Source organism: Miscanthus floridulus, chromosome 1 (genome assembly GCF_019320115.1).
Source record: "Miscanthus floridulus cultivar M001 chromosome 1, ASM1932011v1, whole genome shotgun sequence".
Lineage (NCBI taxonomy): Eukaryota > Viridiplantae > Streptophyta > Magnoliopsida > Poales > Poaceae > Miscanthus > Miscanthus floridulus.
The window spans coordinates 62,647,749-62,670,905 of record NC_089580.1 but is presented as its reverse complement, the minus strand read 5'-3'; the positions used below and the strand labels follow the sequence as shown (position 1 = coordinate 62,670,905).

Here is a 23,157-nt window from a genome sequence, read left to right as displayed (position 1 = left end):
GGACACTGCTACAACTACAACATGGTTGGTTTGCCATCTTTCTTAGGTACTTGAGCTACCTAATATAGTCTTTCTGACAGGACAATATGTAGCCATCTTGTACATTCCAGCATCAACGAAAAAAAGGAGTAGCATTATCCCTCTTTAGTGTGATCTTATTATGGCTTACTTAATCATGTCGGCAAGAGTAGATTCATCAGAACATCCGTAATTGTGAACTCAGCATTCAGGGAACAGAGAATTATGCAAATCTACAATAATTGACAAGTGAAATCTTCAAATTCTTGGTTGCATTACATTCAATTGGTAGCAAACGAATTTGGAATACTTTAGAAGACTTAGCAAATAGAGTTTTTTCTTTCTTTCTTTCAACTGCACCAGTTTCAAGCACAGTAATTTCACGAAAACGCCTTTTCCTATTCAGAACTTCATCTCTATCCAGGATTAAAGAAAGGTGTTCATTTGTCAGAGGAATAAAGAGGAAAAGATATTTTAAAGCATACTTACCGTCAACAGTTGACAATGATATGCAAGCCGAAACCAATCGATCAAAATGTCAGGTCCAAGCTTGCTATAATATATATCCTGTCTCTAGGATAGCTATAGCTAGAAGACGAAGCTAACACAGAGAAGCACCGGTTATTAAAAAAAAAGCACTCTATGGGGACCATATTACGGCAGTTCACTCATACTACCCAGCTTCGGGTGATTCAATAAACTTTGGAAAATAATAGGTAACACATCAGGAAATCAGTAACTTTCTAGGATCAAACCATGAGTAGGTTACTGTTGTCGAGTATAGTCTGATTGACAAACACCAACAATAAAGCCTAGTAGTCTCAAGCAAATTGAGGTAGGCTATATAGAACATAAAAAAATATCAATAACAGTAAACAACATAAAGTAAAAGATGTTTTAACTGTCCCATTTACAGTACCTATACTTTTAAAATCAAACTAAAAATGTCAACTGGCACTTCTCTGGTTGGAAGGTTTAAAAAAGTCTCGATGGTGATATTTTGGTTTAGCTTTTTGTCCAGAGCTTCTTGGACGCCATGATAAGCAACTAGAGTGTTCTTGAGTATTTCCTGATTTCATATGAAATAGAGGTGATGGAAACCATATGTCTGTTCAAAGTCAAACCCCCTGTGATTTTTTTCACACATTCTGAGAGCCTGTTATAGTCATTAAGCAACTGGGTCATTGCTGCTTTTAGAATTGCCATCCCAGACAAAAGGTTACTACAAGAAGTTATGACTTCATTGTGCATGAGCTCTAGAGCAGTTCTCCACTTCATGGCAAAGTTCTTCACAACTGGCTCAACATCAGCAATATTGGTGTCCTCGGTGTAAGATACCAAGTCTTCCGCTAAAAAGAGGATAAGAATAATCATTTTTTGCATATTCCCATGGGTGATAGCATTCACATCAACTGGGATGAAGTTTTCTGCAACTTACAAACATGACTCCTCACAAACCGAAGTAAGTCACTGAAATGTTCCATGAGCAAATCATCCTGTACTCCAGCAAAGATGACATGAAAAACTTTGTTTGAAAAGATACAATGAAATCATTTCAGTTCATAAAAAGGAGCCTATAATATGTAAGATCTTGATAGTAAACTGGAAACAGGTCAATGTTCTTGTGGTGGGGAGGCTATTTAACCTCCCTGACACGTGAGTTTGATTCCTGGGCATTTGGTTTAGTTAAAAGACTTTTTTCCTCGACATGCAGAAGGTTAAAAGGGGGGGGGGGGGGGGGGGGGGGGGGGGGGGAGGAAAATGTAGAAAAGCTTGAAAGAAACTCACAACACTGGTAAATCCAAATAAATACAACAACAACAACAAAGCCTTTAAGTCCCAAACAAGTTGGGGTAGGCTAGAGTTGAAACCCATCAGAAGCAATCAAGGTTCAGGCACATGAATAGCTGTCTTCCGAGCACTCCTATCTAAGGCTAAGTCTTTGGGTATATTCCATCCTTTCAAGTCTCCTTTTATTGCCTCTACCCAAGTCAACTTCGGTCTTCCTCTACCTCTCTTCACGTTACTATCCTGACTTAGGATTCCGCTACGCACCGGTGCATCTGGAGGTCTCCGTTGCACATGTCCAAACCATCTCAACCGGTGTTGGACAAGCTTTTCTTCAATTGGCGCTACCCCTAATCTCTCACGTATATCATCGTTCCGAACTCGATCCCTTCTTGTATGACCGCAAATCCAACGCAACATACGCATTTCCGCGACACTTAGCTGTTGAACATGTCGTCTTTTCGTAGGCCAACATTCTGCACTATACAACATAGCAGGTCTAATCGCCGTCCTATAAAACTTGCCTTTTAGATTCTGTGGTACCCTTTTATCACATAGTACACCAGACGCTTGCCGCCACTTCATCCACCCTGCTTTGATTCTATGGCTAACATCTTCATCAATATCCCCGTCCCTCTGTAGCATTGATCCTAAATATCGAAAGGTATCCTTCCTAGGCACCACTTGACCTTCCAAACTAACATCTTCCTCCTTCCGAGTAGTAGTGCCGAAGTCACATCTCATATACTCAGTTTTAGTTCTACTGAGTCTAAAACCTTTGGACTCCAAAGTCTCCCGCCATAACTCCAGTTTCTGGTTTACTCCTGTCCGGCTTTCATCAACTAGTACTACATCGTCCGCGTAAAGCATACACCAAGGGATGTCCCCTTGTATGTCCCCTGTGACCTCATCCATCACTAAAGCAAACAAATAAGGGCTCAAAGTTGACCCTTGATGTAGTCCTATCCTAATCGGGAAGTCATCCGTGTCTCCATCACTTGTTCGAACTCTAGTCACAACATTGTTATACATGTCCTTAATGAGCCCGACGTACTTCGTTGGGACTTTATGTTTGTCCAAAGCCCACCACATAACATTCCTTGGTATTTTATCATAAGCCTTCTCCAAGTCAATAAAAACCATGTGTAGATCCTTCTTCTTCTCCCTATATCGCTCCATAACTTGTCTTAGTAAGAAAATGGCTTCCATGGTTGACCTTCCGGGTATGAAACCAAATTGGTTCATAGAGACCCGCGTTATTGCTCTCAAGCGATGCTCGATAACTCTCTCCCATAGCTTCATAGTATGGCTCATCAACTTAATTCCCCGGTAATTCGTACAACTTTGAATATCCCCTTTATTCTTGTAGATCGGTACCAATATACTTCTACTCCACTCATCAGGCATCTTGTTCGATCGAAAAATATGGTTGAACAGCTTGGTTAGCCATACTATAGCTATGTCCCCGAGGCATCTCCACACCTCGATTGGGATACCATCCGGTCCTATCGCCTTACCTCCTTTCATTCTTTTCAACGCCTCTCTGACCTCAGATTCTTGGATTCTCCGCACAAAGCGCCTATTGGTGTCATCAAAAGAGTCATCCAACTGAAAGGTTGTGTCCATATTCTCACTATTGAACAATTTGTCAAAATACTCTTGCCATCGATGTCGGATCTCATCCTCCTTCACCAAGAGATGCTCCCTTTCATCCTTAATGCACTTAACCTGGTTGAAGTCCCGTGTCTTTCTCTCACGAACCCTAGCCATCCTATAAATGTCCTTCTCTCCTTCCTTCGTACTCAAATGTTGGTAAAGATCCTCGTACGCTCTACCCTTTGCCACACTTACAGCTTGCTTTGCAGTCTTCTTTGCCACCTTGTACTTCTCTATGTTGTCCACACTCCTGTCATGGTACAAGCGTCTATAGCATTCTTTCTTCTCCTTAATAGCCCTTTGGACTTCCTCGTTCCACCACCAAGTATCTTTAGCCTCACGTCCCCTTCCTTTGGTTACTCCACACACCTCTGAGGCTACCTTCCGAATGTTGGTTGCCATCTTGTCCCACATGTTGTTTATATCGTCTTCTTCCTTCCAAGAGCCCTCTTTGATAACCCTTTCCCTAAATACCTCTGACGTCTCCCCTTTCAGTTCCCTAAATCCAAATAAATGGTTGTAAATATTATCTTGTAATCATATCTTAATGTTCTCATTTCCATTCGCCATATGGAATGTTATCCAAAATTTTTTGAATAATTAAGATTTAAAAAATTATATTTCAAAGTGTAATGTGCATATCTTTACTCATTCCCAAAGTTTAATAAATGGGCAGTGATCCGCCAGTTACCAACAATAAACAATGTGACTAAAGATACTTAGTTTTTTATACCAAATATTTTTACAGTTATCAATATATGTGTCAACCTATCAGAAATATTGTAAAGGGTCAAATCACCCATTTGCGGTCTAAAACTTGCCATTAGTCCCTTATTGCAGCATGGTCGTAGTGGAGATCGGTTTCAACCTAGCATAAGTTCAATAAAAAATACTAGATCCCACTAGCAGCAATCCAAAACAGCACAACCAACAAGCTGCAACCAGCCTGTTAGTTTTCGTGGCTCAGTAATAGAACATAGCGGATACTGAAGACATGAGAGGATTGCTTTACCACAAAAGCCATCATGTTAGTTTCTAACTTCTCTTCAAAATATCTTTGCAGTTTTTTGGCTTCATCACCAGCTTCCTGAGAAAAGAAAAGCTACAGTAAACTTTCAAAAGAATTGTAATGAGTATAAGATGAGAAATTATAAATTGAAGCAGGAAACAGACCTTGAGGACAGAGATGGCCATGTCATAATTATTCAAAAGAAAAAGGTGCTGCAGCTTGGTAGTTGTAAAAGTTTGGGCAAGCCTAATAAGTAGGAGGTCAATAGCTGACTGCAAGCGTTCCAAGTTCATATCAAGCTGCATAAATCATGAATCATACTATCATATAAGCTGGCAACCTAATTACAGCATTCACAGAACCAAAAGCTGAACGGAACAATATCACGATTTGGAATGAATCTGGAACTGGAATTTCCGATCCCTGCCCCACATTTTTCTTGGGAAAGGTCAGAAACTCTATTTTGTATTTGAGTTTGGTACTAAAGAGAGGTATATTGAAGATCCATGCCCCACATTTGAATTTGGAATGAATCTGGAACTGGAATTTCTGATCCCTCCACCATACAAATCTGTTTATTGAGTAGTATAAGAGGTACTATAATTGCCTATTCTGAATAAAGATTTCCAGTTGTAGTCCACTTTTATGAATGTTTTTTACGAAACCTGTGTAGCAGTCCTATTAGAAATCCAACAAGAGCAGATAGACAATTTACTTGCATAACGATGACCAAGTGAACAACTTCAGAAGTGAGATATATGCAAGTAGGTCAGCAAGGTACTATTTAAGTGACCATATAAAAAATAATGTTTTATCAATAGGATCTTAGTATATATATAGCTGCTTGCAATATTAAAAAGGCAGTGGCATTAGGTAATTAAACAAACCTGACCATCTCCGCATTCAGCATTAAGTTGAACAAGGGATGCTGTGAACTCCACGTAGCACCTTGCAATATGGTGTGGATGGGTACCATCTATCCATATTGTTTGCGCATCGCACTGATATAAGCTTTGAAGATACATGTCAAACACTACCTTGAAACGTGGCCAGAGATACATCAGAGCCTAAAGCAGATACAAGAGGGTCATGATCAAGATAAGAAACTAAAAAAAAAGAACAAATGGAAGTTGATAGCTGAGTGATTTATCACTCATACAAAATTGTGGCTCTTTACGAACCTTATCAAAATAGTTATCAAGACAAGGAAGCCGTCTGTCGCACATAACCAACTGAAACAAAAAAGGGACAATATCAATGTTTTCAAGGCGGTAAGGCGAGGCGTGGCGAGTGACTACCGCCTTACGCTTAGGCGAGTAAGGCGTAAGGCGAGGCGACGCCTTACCAACTAAAGGAAATTTTAAAACAGCAGCTCAGAGCAGTATATAGATTTTTTTGAGCAAACTCGGAGCAGTATATAGATGATAAAGAAAAAAGGAAAGGAAAAAAAGAAAAAGAAAGGAGGAGTAAGAAGCCCAGCCCACGTGCACCAAGCAGCCCATGTGGCCCTCACCCTAGTAGCCCTAGCGTGTCTTCATCTCTCTCGGTCTCTCCTGCACTGCGCCGCCGCCGCAGCTTCCGCCTCCGCCCATCTCTCTGTCTCTTCCCTCCCGTTCCCTCCGCCTCCGCCCACCTCTCTCTCTCTCTCTCTCTCTCTCGATAGTGGAAGAGGAACAGAGGAGGCGGGGAAACAGCAGCCTGTCGCGCGGATGGGGAAGAGGGTAGGGGGAGGCGGAGCGGCTCGTGTCCTGCTCGATGGAGGACCAGAGGAGGCGGCGGGGAAACAGCAGCCCACCGGCGGCTGCTCCTCGCGCGGATGGGGAAGAGGGGAGGGGGAGGAGGAGCCTATTCTTGAGGCGGAGGCTCGCCAGCAGCAGCTTCTCCCGGCGGCACGGGCGAACGCGTTCACGCGGGCGAGCAGGTAGGTCCGTCTTCCCCGCGAGCGCTCCTCTCTCTGCTCTCTGATTTCTCCCGCGCTCCTCTCTCCACGCGCGCCTAATCTCTGCGCGCGGGACTGCTCTTTTCTCCCATCCTTTCTCCCGCGCTCCCGCGTTTTCCCGCCGCGAGCATCCCGTATGGCGCCCGCCTTGCTCGATCTGGGAAGAATCGGACGCCAAAGCGACGTTTTCCGGACGCCACAGGCCTAAGGCCGACGCCATACGAATTTGAGGCGAGTCGTCTGCCAAATCGTCTGGCCTGGAGCGCCTTGGCGATTAGGCGACGCCAAAGCGACGCCTTAAAAACATTGGACAATAAGGTGAGCTAACAAGCAAAATGTGCTATATTAGAAAGAAAATAGTTTAGCAAATGATCCATAATCTTATGGTTTAAGAAATTAACTTAGGTGCAATTACAGCATGTGTGATCAGCAATAACACATTTTCTTTTGTTGATTACACAATTAATACGTTGTGTTTATAACTTCCTACCTGGTGCTTCCTAGTTATGCAGATTATGAGCATGAGGCATACAGCATCATGACAATTTGGAAGAGTGATATCCAAATGTTGATCAATAACAGCAAAAGGTCCTGAAAGTAATGGTGAGAATATGAGATTTTGTCACAACATTTGAAGCTGATGCTGCATCATAGATGATACTTTGGGGACCATCATGATTTTTGCCATTGCGAGGATTCCCCTTTTACCCAGGTTCAAGTCCTCTCGAGGCGAATTTGGGTGCTTATTTTCTTATAAAATTCCACCTATTTCCTCCTAGGTTGGTCTAGTTTTTTTGCGATTCTCCTTACAGGATTTTCCGCCCATAGTAATGAAATACATGATTTGCCATATTTGTGCACTCAGGATTTCCCACTTTGGGTGTGTTGGAGTATAAGTGAATTGCCCACCTCTCCCCATCAGCTTAAGCTTGAACTGGTTGGTGTATGCAACTCAATAGGGTGTATTATCTCAGTTTTTTGGCCAAAAACACTGAGTGGAAATATGCTTATGACAAGATCCCAACTAATCCTGCAACGCCCATGGTATAGCCAGGCCCATAACAAATTTTATATCACATTTGCTTAATCCCAGTCAGATTCACTCCATTTGCTTGACCTGTTAATGTTTCACTCAATCTACAGCTGCGAGAATGGTTGTAGTTGTCCAATCTATTCTTTTGAAAGGTAAATGAGGCATATTAGATGTTGGCAGAGTGACATCAAATCTTTTCCCTAACAAAATAAAGAGTGTCCCTGAAGACAGTGGAAAGAAGACAAACAAATCATAAAACAACAAAAGAACGTACCTTCGAAAACTTGATAAAACAGTGCCTCTTCTCCAAAGAATGATTCTATGAAAAGATACCTGAAAAGTAAAATAGAAACTATTGATAATGTTAGCATACACACTTATTATACTTAACTGTAGATCAAATTGATAGATACTCAGAGCTTGCAGTGTCCATCAGAAGCTTCTGAAGGCTCCTGAAAATAACTTCATATGGGTATTTACGAGAGTTGACTTGAGATATATGCGGAACCAAGCCAGGTTGATGAATCTCCTGAAAAGTAAGGTAAACGGGATTATTAAATAGAACAATACTAAAGCAGCATTTGCTGAATGCTGCACCTTGGAGGACTAGGGTCCAAAAACAATGCAACATTGCTGAATCTCCAAACCTAGATAGAGCTCTGTTGGTCGCTAGTAGGAGCTTTTCTATTGGAGCTTGGCAGGGGCACAAGGTATCAATCATTGTTTTTGAGGCGTCGCCTAATCGTCGCCTAGGCGTTGCCTAGGCGACAAGGCGTGGTCGAGGGCCTGGGCGTCAGGGTCGCCACGACCTCAGCGTGTATGGCGTCCGCCTCATAGGATTAGGCGTCGCCTAGGCGCGAATGGCGTCGGGCGGACGCCTACCACCGCGCCGCGGACGCCGGATGCTGGTCGTAGGGGAAGGGCGCCAAAAAGAGCGCGGCCGCGCAGGGAATCGACCGCACGCCCGCGGGAAACGGAAGAGATGTGGGAAATCGACCGCGCGTGCGCCTCTTCGCGTGGGAAATCGACCGCGCGAGTCATTGACCGCGAGTGCGGGCGAGGGGAGAGGAAGAAAGAAGGCAGCGGACGGACCTCGACCTCCGTTGGGCTACTACTCTGCTCGTGTCCACCGGTCGGCTGCTACTCTGCTTTTCCAAATCTCGTACGACGGGAACTTGGTGAGCGCGAAGCCGGCAGCCTCGTCCCACGGCGCCTCGCTGAAGTCCAGCTGCTGCATCTCCGGCACCGTCGACGATTCGGGGGAGGCGGACGGCGACGGGGACGGGCACGAGGACTCAGCTGCGGACTCGCGGCAGGACGAGGACGCGTCGTCGGAGGACGGCGAAGAGGAGCAGTTGCTGGTGGGGGTGGACGACGACGTGGCAGCAGCTGCAGTGGCGGAGGCGGGCTTCTTGGCGCCCTTCTTGGACGCGGCGATGTTCTGGCAGAGCGTCTGGAGCTTGGCGTCGACGGAGGCGTGGAGCGGGCCGCGGGAGGCAGCTGCAGTGGCGGAGGCAGGCTTCTTGGACACCCACTCTTCTGTCTGCTCTGCTCTGCTCTGCTTGAGTGCTTGTACTGCTGCTCTGTACTCTCTGCTTTGCCTCCTCAAGCTCTGCTCTGAATCTGAATCTGAATATGCTATGCTAGGCTCTGCTCTGCTCTGAATATGCTATACTCTCTGCTCTGCCTCCTCAAACATAAGGCTCTTGCTTTCTTTTATGTAGCATCCAGCAGGCACTAGTATATAAAATTCTAGCTTACAACGCCTTACAATATGCGTATGGCGTCGCCTAGGCGTCCGCCACAAACGCCTAGGCGTTGTGAAGGGGGTCGCCGCGGCGCCTCAAAAACAATGGTATCAATAACCTCCTTGCCCAGGGGCTGAATGAGAGTTAATTTTTGGGTCAAGGTCGCCTACTTTGTGTGTCAAGGGCTAGTCTGTTTAATTTGGACATAGTGGTGTGAGTGGGTGTGCCTTGTATGGGTTCTTATCCCTTTTTTTCTTCTTAATATAATGATGCGCAGCTCTCCTGCATGTTCGAGAAAAAAAAACATGCAACATTTTGCATTTGAAGTCAAGGTTTCCATGTTGCTCTGAACAGGAAAAGGATGTTCATAGAGTAAAGCACCTTCTTTGATGTGTTCAATCAAGTACCTTCAGAATATTTGCACGTTCACCTAATGAAAACATGAAACCATGATTTCTCAGATGCTCTCTTCCTCTTATTATAATATCAATGATACTGGTATCATGTCCACTAAAATCATTGAGTACACCAATATCTAGCTTCAACCTCTCCAATGCTTCTACATACACATGAAAGTATGTACTCAGCACCTGTTTGCAAAAGGGGAAGGTGAGAACAAACTAAATCAAGATCACAAGGAACATAACTATCCAGTACAATTACTATGTTCATAGTGGAAGGTCACTATGACACCATGACTATGGGCACCACAAAAGCAGATACATAGGCAATTTTTTCTTACTAAAAGAAGCAGTATTCTGTCATATTCTAAATTCATAAGCTTTCCTCATGAATAGAAAATTCATGGAGACCTACAATTTGAGAACCAAATCAATAATGGGTAGCATGTACTGTACACAACTGGCTGCACAACGACATATTAGTAGGTTGGATGACACCCAGTTCAGATGTTGGTAAAAACATTAGGTAACAATGTGCTTCTGTTATCCGGAAATGACAGCTCCAATGTTCCATCAATACCATAGGAGAAACAAAGGTGCAACAGCTGAGGGCCACTATGTGGAAGGATGGCTAGAGCTTGATGCCAGATAAAGGAATCATAATCATACTGCCTGAGTCTTAGAGACTAGTTCAATATTGTGAAAACAGACTAAATGCAGTTTTCATTATGCAAACCAATGCCCAAAGTAGGCATTTTTTGTATAGTCAACGGAATCACCAAAACTTAAAAGATGAGCATCAAAAGCAAAGTCTCATCCTTCCTCCATCTAGTTAAATCACTTTCAGACACTGAGGCTTATACCTCCACACACTCTTGGAAACCCTGTTCAGATACCAACAATTCATACAGATTTAGTCATGGAGAAACTAACTAAAGGGCGTACCTAGTGCAGAGAGCTCCTACTCTGTGCGGGGTCTGGGGAAGGGTGTTAGTGGCAAGCCTTACCCTCGCCTGTACAATGCGAGGAGACCGCGACTCGAACCCGGGACCTTCCGGTCACAGGCGGTAAGACTCTACCGCTTGCACCAGGCCCGCCCTTCTGGAGAAACTAACTAGAACGTCAAAAAGACTTACCTTATTCATTGTATCAACATATGATGCACACAAATCACCATACGTCTCGGAACCATGCTCTTTAAGAAACAGAACGAGATACCTAAGAAACCATGTAAGCTACAATTATTTCATGCAGCAAATTAATGGAAAGTGGTGTGCATTTTATTGCATTTGCAACAGTGGAATGATCTCAACACAAATAAAGAAAGCAAGCGTGCTATTTTAATCTAATTATTTGTTAATGCAACATATGGTGATATGGCTAACAAATATAGTGTATGATGTGTACTAGATACAACCATAACAGAAACAACACTCTTTCACATCCTAAATTCGGAATTCACTAGTCAAATTGTTCTCCCAATCCCCCAAAATAACAGTAATAATATAATAAATTGAAATAGTTTCTGTACTACCCATATAGTTTAAATTTGAAGCATTATTGAGCATGAAACTAACTCCAACAAATGCACTAAAGGTTTGGTGCATGGCAGTATAAAATTTTTTTAGGTAAAATGGGGTAGGTGACATGAGCAAAATAAAAAGACGAAGAACGAAGAAGAGTTATGCATCAAACTATCATGTGCAGCAGACACGAGTAAATCAAAGGATGGGAAGAGTGTGAATAAGATTTTCCTCATGAACATGCACATTAGAAGTTAACACCTTAGAAGATAAGTGTTGTAAGGAGAGAAAATTTTACTTCATGTATGAAATTAGTTTTGCACGGCATATACCTATGCTTCTGAAGCAAATTTTGTTGCAATATCTGTATATTAGTCCCAGGTTTTCTCATAGCAAAGAAAATCTCCATAATATGTCTGGAAATCTGAAATGGTAAATGCAGCGAAAGATGGGCATGAAACATCACTCCAGATCACATATTAACTACTGAACTAACATAAGCAGAAATTAAGAGGGAACAAACACATCATCCATTAGAACCAGAAACAGTGAATAACCAAGATGATGTAACCTTGGATAGTGCCTTTTGTCGAAGCCTTTCCAATTCTTGCTTAATATCATTCAGAGCTTGTGATGCATTAATCAATGGATCATCTTGAACAAATTTCAACTTTCTGCTAAGGATCTCCAGACTTCTGGCATAACCATCATTTACCTAACAAAAGAAACTGGAATAGCAACTCATATGAACTATATGAAAAAAAAAGAATAGCAAGTCGTCGTTCCTGAAAACTGACAACTTGCAGTGCACAAGATAAAACAGGAAGTAAACAATCAAAATGCAAAACCATAGCATCAAATATCTGAGCTTTTTTAGGACAGTTACCTCTCCATTAATAAGAATATTTACCAAACCAGGAGGAGCAACTATCTCTTCAACAAACCCAGCAAGCTTTGTCTCAACCAACTGGGCATGTTTAAGATTTCATGTCAGCACATAATGATAATAAAGGCTAAAATGCATGAGTGTACCGTGCACTTATGTTACAATTGCAAGATATTAGTGGAAGGATCAATCAAATTGCTGTGAAAATTAATGTTACTTGTAAGCTAATTTGTGAAAATACAGGAAACCATTGATGTTAACATATGGTATTTGCTATGCAAGCTTGCCCTGACCTTGCGATTCTTCAGTTTCAAGCTTATATCCCAGGATTTCTCCTGAAGGCTTCTAATTTCCGAGCTTATCAAACCTATATGGACCTGCCAAGTGAATCATTAAAATTAATTTTCAGTGATTTGATTATAATCAAAAGCTAATTTGAGCAAAAGCTGCTATAGAAGCGAATTTAGTAAAAAGTAAATAAACCATCGTGAACTTGTAAAGCAACACTACAATCGACAAAATCAATTAGTAATGGATTTCCTTTTAATAAAAAGGAACACAGGAGCATTTTCTCTCTTGGTAAAAAAAGTAGTGGTTTGATCTATAGAATGTAAAAAAAAATATTTTAGTGACATCTGGGTTGGTGATTTGTTAAATTCTGGGACAAATTCCATGGAATCAAAGATTACAACAATGCTAAGGAGATTATATATGAATATGTGCCTCCTGTAGTCCTGTATGACAATGTAAAGCAGCCAACCAATTTATCACGCCAAGAGAGACTGAAAGTCCAATTTAAGAGAACATAAAAGTAGCATCAAGTTTCATAGGTAAACACAACCCGGTATCCACATGATCTTTGAAGAAGATAAAAAAAACTATTGCGATCTACAAATACAAACACACCCATGTTTTGTATATCCACATTAACGAACTGCACCACCATTCCAGCAGTTGTTTTGCGTTTGTGCAGAACAACAGACCTACAATCTATTTAGCTACACCCACTGTTCGCCTACACGGCCGTGTAGCCCGTGTACACGCCGTGTACACGCTACACGGTGGTGCGCCGTTTCCGTTTAATCGTCCGTTTACCCCGTTTAATTGACCGTTTAGCCCGTTTAGTGGACCGTTTAGCCCGAATAATGGCTAAACGGTAGGTGACCGACTGTTTATCGTTTAGCGTTTAGAAAAACACTGGCTACACCAATCGAAGGAATTTGACCTAAAACATGGAAATGCAAAAAAAAAAAATAATAATAATGCAAACACTGGTTGAGTATATACCTGGAATCCACTAAGAATTGATCCTATTTGTGACAAAATAATGTCACAGTCATGAATCTGATCATGCAACAGAACAAGGCTGTCATTATCTTCAATATAATCCTGAGGATATAAACAAACATTCTCTAAGACCCAGGTGTTTAGATGCAATATTTCCACATAAAGTTTCAGAATGCATAGATAAAATATATGCAGAATAGCAGAGCATGTTTATTTGGTTGATAAAATATAGGACACGACATTGCTGGCTACGAAAAATATACAGATCTGTTCCATCAGTCGTACAATGCAGCTATTGAAAAACTTACCTGTAAATAAGTTACAACACAAAGGTATAGATTATAAGGCACCAATATATTGTTTTTGACATAAAAAAATGGGTGTCAGAATATGCGACTTGAAGCACTAGAATTGGTTGTTGATTATGAATTTTGCCAAAATGTGAAGGTTTAGCTTGCACATCAGTTCTACTGCTTGCATTGCTACACACATTGCGGCAGAAATTGTACACGTGGTATAACACAAGCTGATTGCTGCAAGTTCTGAAACCATTACAGATTGCACTGCATTGCTTCAGTCTTCAGCGAAGAAGAAACTCGGTTGGTGGATGAATTCCCATGCCATGATTTCCCCCCAATACATGGTGTTCACTGCCTAACTGAAAGGCTTCTGCAGCAGCGCGGTGAGGTAGACCTCGTCCTTGCCACTGTTGCTGCCTCCGGCGACGCTCTTGTCAGCGGCGACCCACTTGATGGTCTTGTAGCCGAGCCTCCGCAGCATGGCGGCATAGACGCCCTCCAGGTTGCTCCTCCGGCACCAGAAGCGGTCCACCCAGAGCAGCCCGCCGGGGCGCAGCACACGGTCGGCGTCGTACCACAGGAACTCCAGCGCCGCCTCTGGGATCCAACGGTTCACGGCGTGCCCCGCACGCACCACGTCCATGGTCCCGTCTCCCACCGGGAACCGCTGCTGCAGCGGCACGTGCAGCGGGACCACCCCACGCGCCGCGGTGGCTTCCGAGTAGGGCGCGCCCAGGTTCATTGTGGTCGTCAGCACCGTGGCGTTGGCGAGCTTCTTGAGCCGCGCCGCCAGCGTGCCCGTGCCGCCGCCGATGTCGAGCCCGAGCCGGATGGGCCCCGCCCGGCTCAGCGAGGCCAGCCGCAGCAGCTGCGGCGCCGTCAGGTCCAAGGGCCCCCGCGAGCGGAGGAACCGTGCGGCCTCCGTGCGCGCCACGTCGAAGCCCAGCGACGGCGGCAGGCAGGAGAACGATTTGCACTTGCCCTCCTTGGGCCATCGGACGGCGGCGTCGGGAAGCGGGGCGAAGGGGTCGGTGGGGAGGAGTTTGGATGCTGATGCGGGTGCGGTGGGGGAGAAGCACCTGCGGCGCGGGAGCGGATGGCACCCGCGGAGGAGGAGGGGCTCGGCGAGGGAGAGGGCGTCGTCGGGGCAGGGCGCGAAGGGGGTGTAGGACATGTAGCGGTGGAGGAGGTCCGGGTGTGCGGAGCAGGCGGACGCGACGGGGGCGAGGCGGGAGTAGAGGACCAGCTCCGCCGGGGGAGGCGGCGGGGGAGGGGACGACGAGCGGAGGTGGTTCAGCTGCGACACGCCCGCGCGGATGGCGTCCAGCTGCCGGATGAGGACCAGGTCCTTGTCGCCGTCCCGTTGCTGCTGCTGGAGAAGGAGCGGCGGCACGGTAGCGGCGCGGAGGGAGAGGTGGTACAGCGACACCAGGTTGGTGGCCACCACCGACAGCAGCAGCAGCACGTTCAGCTTCACGCCGAGGTTGAGGCCACCACCGCACGGCCATCGTGCTCCTCCACCACTGGAGGCGGAGGCCACCCCCGTCCTCCCCATCGCTGGCACGACTGGCTTGGAGAATGTCGGCGGGATCTGGGGGCAAGACTGCTACTGCAGTGATCTCTGAGCTGAGACACTGGTGAGTGGTGACTGGGGTTGACCACTTAACCCCTGTCTGCTTAACACTACACGGTCCACTTGACCCCTGTCTGATTTTGATTTCCACAAGGTCCACGTATATTTGGTACAGAAGTTTCTTGTATTTAGCAGTTAAACAACATGGTACAGTGATCCATCAAAAAGCCGAGTGTCCAATAAAAGCATCCATGCTAACTAAGATTTCAGAAAACCTTGTTGAGCCAGATAAGACAGCATCACAATACTTTATCAATGAGGTTTGGCAACAGGGTCTATACTTATTATTGGGAACAAACAAATCATAATGATAGACACGAAACGAAAAAAATTTCATTTATTTGAAGTTTCCTGACATGACCACCATCTTTTCCTTGTAGGAAATATAGTTTCAGAAAGGAAATTATACATCCACCGTAGTGGATTATTCCATTAAAAAAATATGCTAGCCATCAGTTCTGAAAAAAAAAACAAATATGCTGCAATGTATAAGTGGTTTTAGCAGTGGCACAGCTATAGGTTTCAGTGACTCATACTTGAATAAGAGCTTCTTCAATATGACCTAGGTCGCCCTCAACCAATGTTGCCATGCCTCGCTGTTTTTCACCATTGGTTAAAATACTTACTAGTACCTGGATACAACAGAGAGAAGCATGTAAGGCCGTCTGCAGTGTGGTAGTAAAGCCAGAAAATTTGTGGGACCAGATACAGCAAATAGAGCATCACTCAAGTGGGATGGAACCGGTGCTACTTAGTACGTGGGGCCCACAACTCTAATAAAATATTCATTGTCTTTCCAACCATCCGCACTTGCGCGTCTCCTAAGCTCAACTGCCAACTATTACTACAGTAGCTTTATAATTTTTTAAGAAGTTTGAACCGGAGCAAGAACGTTTACCGCTCCACTGTTTTTTGGAGTCGCTCAGAGTTGGAATCGCCCCCTCACAGTGGCAGGAGCGGTGCTCTACTTTTCTCTCTCCTTTTGAGGCAGCACTTAGGCGACACACTGCGGACGGCCTAAGCTTTTGGTATGACTGGTATAGACTTAAGAGGAAAGATATAGATCAAGCTTCTAAGAACTTGAGTGAGGTATGTTGGGGCTGGAATGCTAAACATCATCTGGAAGGTGTGAATTTTGGCATTTGGTAGCCCAAAATGCATCCTCAATGTGTGAATGGTAAACTGAACAATACACACATGGTCCAGTATGTTAAAATGCTAACTATGCAGTTTAATTATGTGGCTCACATGGGAACAATATCAAACAACATGCAAATCAATAGTTCATCTAAAATGTAGAATGAGAAGTGTCGATGCCCTTGACTGACATCATAGTCCTTGTGCTCTTCAAGTTCCTCCTCCAACTCGTCCAGTGATATGTCCTCACTGTTAGAATAATAATACAGAATATAACATAAACGATTGGTGATATGTCGTTCAATGAAAAGCAGGTTATGGTGAAGCGGTGGCAAAATTAGAAATCATAGCACAGCTAGAATTCAAATTCTAATGCAACTGAGATTGATGCGGTACCTTTCAGATTCTTCATCAAAGGTGATATATCGTTCGATTCGCTTCTTATGGGTCCCAGCCATATGAATTGGCTGATATCGCTTCACGTGTAGTTCCTCTAGCAAACCGTTAGAAAAAGTTAAAATAGCAACAAAAAAAATGCATTTGTCGTTTTAAAAGTAGTTGAATAGATAGGGTGACCGTGCTGCGAAGCATGAATGGACGCGGCAGGGGAGGTAGGTACCACGCCTCGACCTGGAACTGGGGCGCCGCCCGGCTGCCGGCGACGCGCCTCTCGATCTCGCTACCTTAGCCTCGCGATCGGGAGCGGCGGACGGGGTGGTGCCGTCGTGGCCTGGTGGGATTTGGGAAGTGGGAGAGGCGGAAGCGAGGCTCGGGTTGCGCGGACGAGGCGAAGGAAATGGAGAGAGGTGGGCCGCGATCCGATTCGCGCGTTCGTGCCAGCGACCGCGCCGACCCCTCGCTGCGGAAGCCGTGTCGGTTCTATTTTTGGGCTTGTGGGAGCCGGTTGGTGCTTGGTGGCCACGAGTGTTCCTGCCTGCCCACCAGACCAGCTCAACGTTGATGTCTCCCAGTTTTCGTTGTAGTCACGTATCCTCAGGCTGAAGCGACGCGCCCGTCGCTAGCGAACCCGTGTCTTCGTGAATGTCTGTAGGCGTACGTTACGAGTAGTATATGTTTCAGATGCAGCATGCACCCTAGCGGTGTTGCTAACGAAGAGAATGCAGAACGACACGTGCAGTGCAGTGCAGTGCGCCCCCAGCGGCTTTGCAAGTTGCAGCTGCAAGGACGCAAACACATTGCACAGAGTGCACGCTAGGCACAGGCGCACCAACTTGGCCCGCCAATGCACCATTCGCCAGGCACCGCCAACAAGTTAAAAGATGGATTTGGGATTCACCATTTCACGGGCCAAGATCAATCAATAAATCTACACAAAGTCTCGACGCGCACATTCTGCTGCAGGGGGCAGTTTGTGCGCCTTGTCTGCATGACCTAACGAACAGCAAGAGAACTAAAACAAACGATTGTTCCTTAACAAACAGACTGTAAATTCCTGTAGGTATAGTCATGGTGACACATAAATACTGCAGACTTTTCAACAGATCGCCAAAAGGTGAACCTGCAACCAGATAAAACCTTTGTTAGTACTAGTTGGTCGAAACCACAAGATCAAAGAAGTAACACTTGTTGAGGTGCAAATAAGGGCAGCATGAGCCATAGCGCAGACAGACAAAAGGTTCTGCCAACTATTTAAGGTAAAAACAAAGGTCAACAAGTTGAAGCTAACATACGACTGCCTGGTATTTCTTTAGTATAATATCTTACACGCTGAATGATTTAGCATGCACCTGGTTCAGTTTACAAATGTCATCAGTGCAGGTGGTTCTTTAAACAATATATATATTTAAGCTGAAGTGTCCCAGTTATTAACTTTCTCTATGTTCAAGTCATTGTCATCTAGAAAACATCAGATTCTCCACGCCTTTCTTATTTTATAAAATATATAACACGTGCCCAAGAGAATTCTGGATTTCACTGTGAAAGCCTTGAGACATTATCGCTAGTGCTAAGGAAGATGTGCCTCATCCTCTGTTTTCGTTAACAATGAAAAAGGAAAATAAATCCTAGGTCTTTTTTTGTTGTCCTGCAAGGTGGTTAAGTGATTATAAAGCAGAAAGACAGAAACACTAAGCAAAGCTACTCCATGCTGGGTCAATGGTTCTGTAGATTGACCTATTTCTGAATCAACCATTACGGAATAATAACAAACTAAAGCAAACAAAAAAAATGAAACAAACTAAAAACCAATTGAAATAAACTAGAACCATTCTAGGATTCAACTAGAAGACCAGAAATGCAGTTCCAAGGGAGCAAATACAGTGATATGAATGTTTTGTTACGCTCATGCATCCAATCCAATGTTGATAAATTGACATTTGTTACAAGGATTAAGGAACGACACAAACAGAAGTATGGGCAGAATAATATACAATTCTGAGCACTTTAACAATCCAAGTCATAATTTACTTTCAATCAATCATTTTGTATTGGTTAACTATGCAATATAAGTAAACCGAAATGATATACTGCCAACATTGATATAGAACCCATGGGAACCATGTAGGTAGCCAATTGTGAAGTGCTTGAAGTGCTATGCTGAGAAAGATGTCTGTATAAACCAAACACACTAACCTTACAAAAACTTTTCTGATTGTTCTGTTACCCATCCTGAGGATAGTCCTAGTCTAGAAATGATACTTGCATCTTAAAAACATTCCAGAAATCATAATAAGAGATAGACAGAAAATGTTGAAAGTAGAATCTATCAAGTCCCACAGGATGGTTAATAACTAGGAAAAAGAAAAATCCACTATATAGACAGATGTTTACTATGACTAAAAGCATGCTAAAACAATGAAACAGCACATACTGTCGTAGAGATATTTTTGATGCAGAAGCTATAGCCTTCTAGGTAGGCAATTAATAAGAACATACAATCATGTTGATTGCAAGCTTCTCAGTTTGCAAATCCTATATTCTTAACAAGACAATTGATCCCTACAGTTATGCTAGATATAGGATTAGAAGTTATTGTGTATAACCAAAAAGGTTTCTTCTCCATAAGAAAATAGAGCCTTTCTGAAGAAAGATATTGTTCCTACAAATAGCTTTATATAGGGACATATCCATGTACTCCTGAAAGCAGGTGATTATCATAGTTGACATGAGAGGGTTGGAAGCAAAGAAGCATAGGTTTTGCATGAGATTCCTGAAGTTTCCTCTGCTTCAAATAAGGAATTGATCCCTAATCTTGTGATTTGCAAAGGAAGTGAACATTCAGCCAAAAATAAAGACAGTGTTCCATTTAACATGTACACTTGTAAGATCATAAACCCAAAAAAACTTGGTCAACAAATTTGGCATATAAGGCAATTGATCTGGTGCATTTAGGGTAACACAGAGTACTACCATCCATTGTTCAAACACTACATTTACAACTGGATTCAGGGAATTGCTCATGACATAGTTTCAATTGAACCAATAATCTCTACAGGCAGTGGCAAAATTCCCAAAGGAGTTGAGAGGGGACCAATGAGAGTGCAGATTAGCATTGCATACAGCAATTAAATAGTGAAATTAGCTATTGCTTAAACAAGTTTAGGAGGTTAGTGGGGGCCATGGCCCTCCTTGGCCTTAAAGAAGCTCTGCCACTCTGTCTACAGGTAGAAACACGCCTTATCACTGCAAACACGATAGAAACATCAAGTTCATTTTGTTTTAAGATGATAGAAACTTGTTGTAACAGTGAACAGCATAGGCCACAGTTGCTGTATGAAATTTAAAGTCACAACATCAAGTATATTCAGAATCGAATAATTAACTAACTAATTGTACTACTTCTCCAACTTTTCCTGTTTTACCAAGGCTTATAAAGATTTCTCTATGTATGATATGATACCCATATAACAAACACAAATGACATTGCCTTTTATGACATTTTCACTATATTTGGGCGGTTCCTTCCCCGTGGTTAAAAAGAAAACAGTTATTCCAGTCAAAACACAGAACAAATAAATTGAGCTTTGATGAGAGAATAAATAGTTTCAAGCAGGTTACAATCCACTTCAAAAAAACTATATAGCTGGTAACGGTTGCAGAATTTTATTTTGCAAATATACCTCCAGCTGATTTGTGATCAATTCTTGCTGCTGGGTGGGCCACCATCTTGCGAGCCACTGCCTTGTGAGTTGCTACCGCTTCCTCCACTGTTCCCATCCTGCTGCGATGTCTGCCCGCCCAATCCGCTGAATGGCCATGGGAGCGACACATTGAACCTCCTCTCAACCACCCTTGGACTCTCCTGCCTCTCCTCCATTTGTCCATCAGCAGCAGTAGAGCTCCCAGATGCAGCTGCAGCAGCAGCAATACCAACAGCCGGCTGAGGATTAGAGACCTTCCGCCCCTCATAGTCAGGATCATCAGTGGGCAGCTCAAAGCGGCAGATGGGGCACGAGTTGTGAAGCTCAAGCCACGGCACGATGCAGTCGGTGTGGTAGATGTGCTTGCAGGGCATCTGCTTGGCCACCTCTCCAGGCGAGAAATCCTCCTTGCAGACGGCGCACTCAGCGCCCTCCGCGGCTGCAACCATGGTGTGAGTCACGACAACATCGGGGAGCGAGGAGAGGGCCGACTTGGCAGCCGGCGGCGTGCCATAGCGGTTGGGGTCGTTCTCGGCGAGCTGCTCGATGAGTTGTTCGAGGCCTGGGCCGACGAAGTAATCCCCGAAGCTTGCCCCGCCGATGCGGCCGAGGCCGGGTCCGGAGCCGAGGTTGACGCTGGGGTCGTCGAGGAGGACCTGGATGTTGGCGCCCCCCTCCATGAGGCTGTGGATGTAATTCTGGAAGAACATGACCGGGTCGAAGGGCTCCGGCTCGTTCTCAGGGGTGGCCGTGCCGGCGGCGGCGCGCGAGCCGGAGCCGCCGCCGGCCCTGATGGGGGGTTGTTCGCCCCCGAGTCCGAGGAAGATGTTGAGGATGGAGGAGAGGTCGTTGGGCTGGGACGGGGAGGTCGCGGCGGAGGAGGACGAGGAAGAGAAGGGAGGGGACCCGCCAGAGCCGGCGGCTGCTGGAGCGGCGGCGGGGGCCGGGGCGGTGCTGCCGGCGGGGATCGTGGTGGAGGAGGCAAAGGGGAACGGGAAGGGGAGCGGGATGAAGGTGGGGGCAGGGACGGTGACCTCCTCGAGGAAGTCGCCGTGGCACTCGGGGCACGAGAGCTCACCGGCGGCGGCGGCGGAGGCCGCGATGAGGACGGTGCGGTTGCATTGGTAGCAGAAGTACTGCTTGCGCGCGGCGGCGGCGTAGTAGGCGGCGGCTGGAGTCGACATGGCGGCGCCCGGCGATCTCGCGGCGGGGGTGGATTGGGATTTTTTCCCCCCTCTCGCTCTCTCTGACTCTCTCTATGGAATTTAGGTCATCGATTTTCTAGCGCTGTGTTTTGCGGCGAGCGAATAGAGATTTCCTCCGGATTTTATTTGTGTTTATTTATTTATTATACGAAGCGTGGGAGCACGGGATTAGAGAGGAGAGGACACCGTGCTAGGTGTTGGCCGGTTGCGTTGCGAGCTCTCGCGGTGGGCGTTTCGGTTCGAGGGTCAGTAACACGGCAGTAGTAGATCACAATTGATTTGGACGAACCCTCACGTTTCATTCATGCGTATAATCAGATCGTGTTAGGACTGTTTTTGTTTCGGTGCAAAGCGTAGTATACAACTGTTAATGAGTGTTTCTTTTGGACTCGTCAACATAAATAATCGCACTTCACGCCATATAATATATTCCCTTTTTTTGTGAACAATTCCCTTTATTTTTTTTAAGAAAACAAAAAACAGTTTTTCGTTCTTGATAGCGTGAACAAACTATTTCTCCGAACCAATATTTTCTTAAGAATTAGATTTCTCCATTTTTTATTACCAGGAATAACATCTTAAGAATTAGATTTCTCCATTTCGTTATTTCCCAGTGGTAACCCACACTTCGGTCAGGTTTAGATAGCTTTTTTTTTCCGGAGAATCGAGTTTAGATAGCTAGGACATGTCCATTTGTCCTTTCCAATCCTGGATCATTTCTCTTTTTCAATATCCAAAATGGTATTAGACCTATCTTACTTTCTATTTCCCTTTTCCACCTCTCATATCCCAGAATCTAAACATCACCTTAGGGAGTGAGCACGGGTAGAACACTAGAGCGGCAGTGCGGTGTTGGAGTGAAATAGACAACAGCAACAACAATAAGAACGGGTCCAATTTAACTTCAACTTGTCAACCCATATATATTTGATTGTTATAAGGGTGAATATAAGTACAACCAAACAAATGTCTAGAAGGGTCTAAACCCACGTAAAGTATTCACGAATCCCACCGTTGCCCATCAACCAATATGAATATGACCATCCCAGCGAGGCAACGCCCGACGGGAGCCCAAAGAAGAGCACGAAATGTCAATTCCATCAGTTGGGCGTTGCTTCGTTTCTGTTTGACTCCTTGCCTTCGCCCACTCGCCGATCAGCCAATGGATGTGACTCGTGAGCCTGTGCGCCGTGTGGTTGTGCCCAGTGACGCCACGCCATCTGCCCATCCCATCTAGCCGAATGCAGGGGTCAGGCCGTCAGGGGCCTGCGGCTTGCCGGTTGCTGTCTTGCCAGCGTGCAGGCTGCAAAGCTCAGGCTTGCCTCCAGCAGAAGTGCCGAAGCCAAACTGCCGATCGACGAGGAAGCTATCAATCCGATCTACTCGAGGTTTGCATTTTTTTTTCTTGTTCGATTTTACACAATTTAATCTTGATTACGGATGGTTGTAGATACATGTTGTTAACTCGTATGGTCATTTGTTTTCCTCCTAAGTT

The 23,157-nt window shown here is 44.8% G+C and overlaps 3 protein-coding genes across 6 annotated transcripts; all 3 read right to left on the bottom strand.

The window, feature by feature from the left end:
• Window positions 1-754: 754 nt before the first annotated feature.
• Window positions 755-17,276, bottom strand: LOC136531252 (vacuolar protein sorting-associated protein 52 A-like). 3 transcript variants are annotated; one of them, XM_066523955.1, is made up of 20 exons: window positions 16,977-17,276; window positions 16,754-16,850; window positions 16,549-16,606; window positions 15,757-15,852; window positions 13,289-13,390; window positions 12,295-12,378; window positions 12,002-12,082; window positions 11,687-11,830; window positions 11,448-11,539; window positions 10,729-10,810; window positions 9,599-9,781; window positions 7,857-7,972; window positions 7,718-7,776; window positions 6,901-7,001; window positions 5,653-5,703; window positions 5,359-5,538; window positions 4,636-4,770; window positions 4,475-4,549; window positions 1,457-1,514; window positions 761-1,367 (listed from the first exon to the last, which is right to left on the bottom strand). In XM_066523955.1, the coding sequence occupies exons 2-20, from the start codon at window positions 16,813-16,815 to the stop codon at window positions 1,066-1,068; spliced, it is 2,061 nt and encodes a 686-aa protein (XP_066380052.1). In that variant the 5' UTR covers window positions 16,816-16,850; window positions 16,977-17,276; the 3' UTR covers window positions 761-1,065. The 3 variants fall into 3 exon arrangements, with proteins under 3 accessions (XP_066380165.1, XP_066380110.1, XP_066380052.1); XM_066524013.1 differs by lacking the exon at window positions 5,653-5,703 and having other exon boundaries at window positions 759-1,367; XM_066524068.1 differs by lacking the exons at window positions 10,729-10,810; window positions 11,448-11,539 and having other exon boundaries at window positions 755-1,367.
• Window positions 13,750-15,237, bottom strand: LOC136531467 (probable methyltransferase At1g29790). The gene is given in 3 exon segments (XM_066524140.1): window positions 13,750-14,735; window positions 14,737-14,830; window positions 14,833-15,237. Coding segments are annotated over 3 exon segments (1,197 nt in total). The 5' UTR covers window positions 15,143-15,237; the 3' UTR covers window positions 13,750-13,942.
• A 364-nt stretch (window positions 17,277-17,640) lies between the features above and the next one.
• Window positions 17,641-21,788, bottom strand: LOC136531553 (E3 ubiquitin-protein ligase RING1-like). 2 transcript variants are annotated; one of them, XM_066524229.1, is made up of 2 exons: window positions 20,437-21,787; window positions 17,641-17,876 (listed from the first exon to the last, which is right to left on the bottom strand). In XM_066524229.1, the coding sequence occupies exon 1, from the start codon at window positions 21,639-21,641 to the stop codon at window positions 20,454-20,456; it is 1,188 nt and encodes a 395-aa protein (XP_066380326.1). In that variant the 5' UTR covers window positions 21,642-21,787; the 3' UTR covers window positions 17,641-17,876; window positions 20,437-20,453. The 2 variants fall into 2 exon arrangements, with proteins under 2 accessions (XP_066380326.1, XP_066380380.1); XM_066524283.1 differs by lacking the exon at window positions 17,641-17,876 and adding an exon at window positions 17,892-19,999 and having other exon boundaries at window positions 20,437-21,788.
• Between the last annotated feature and the right edge of the window lie 1,369 nt (window positions 21,789-23,157).

What these genes read in the sequence shown, in the direction of transcription:
- LOC136531553 (XM_066524283.1), bottom strand. Translation starts at nt 21,641, where the DNA reads ATGTCGACTCCAGCCGCCGCCTACTACGCCGCCGCCGCGCGCAAGCAG.
- LOC136531252 (XM_066523955.1), bottom strand. Translation starts at nt 16,815, where the DNA reads ATGGCTGGGACCCATAAGAAGCGAATCGAACGATATATCACCTTTGAT. An exon ending in TTGAAGAAGCTCTTATTCAA is followed by an intron (nt 13,391 to 15,756) that starts GTATGAGTCACT and finishes TTATATCCTCAG; the next exon opens with GATTATATTGAAGATAATGA. An exon ending in GCATAACTAGGAAGCACCAG is followed by an intron (nt 5,704 to 6,900) that starts GTAGGAAGTTAT and finishes TTTTTGTTTCAG; the next exon opens with TTGGTTATGTGCGACAGACG.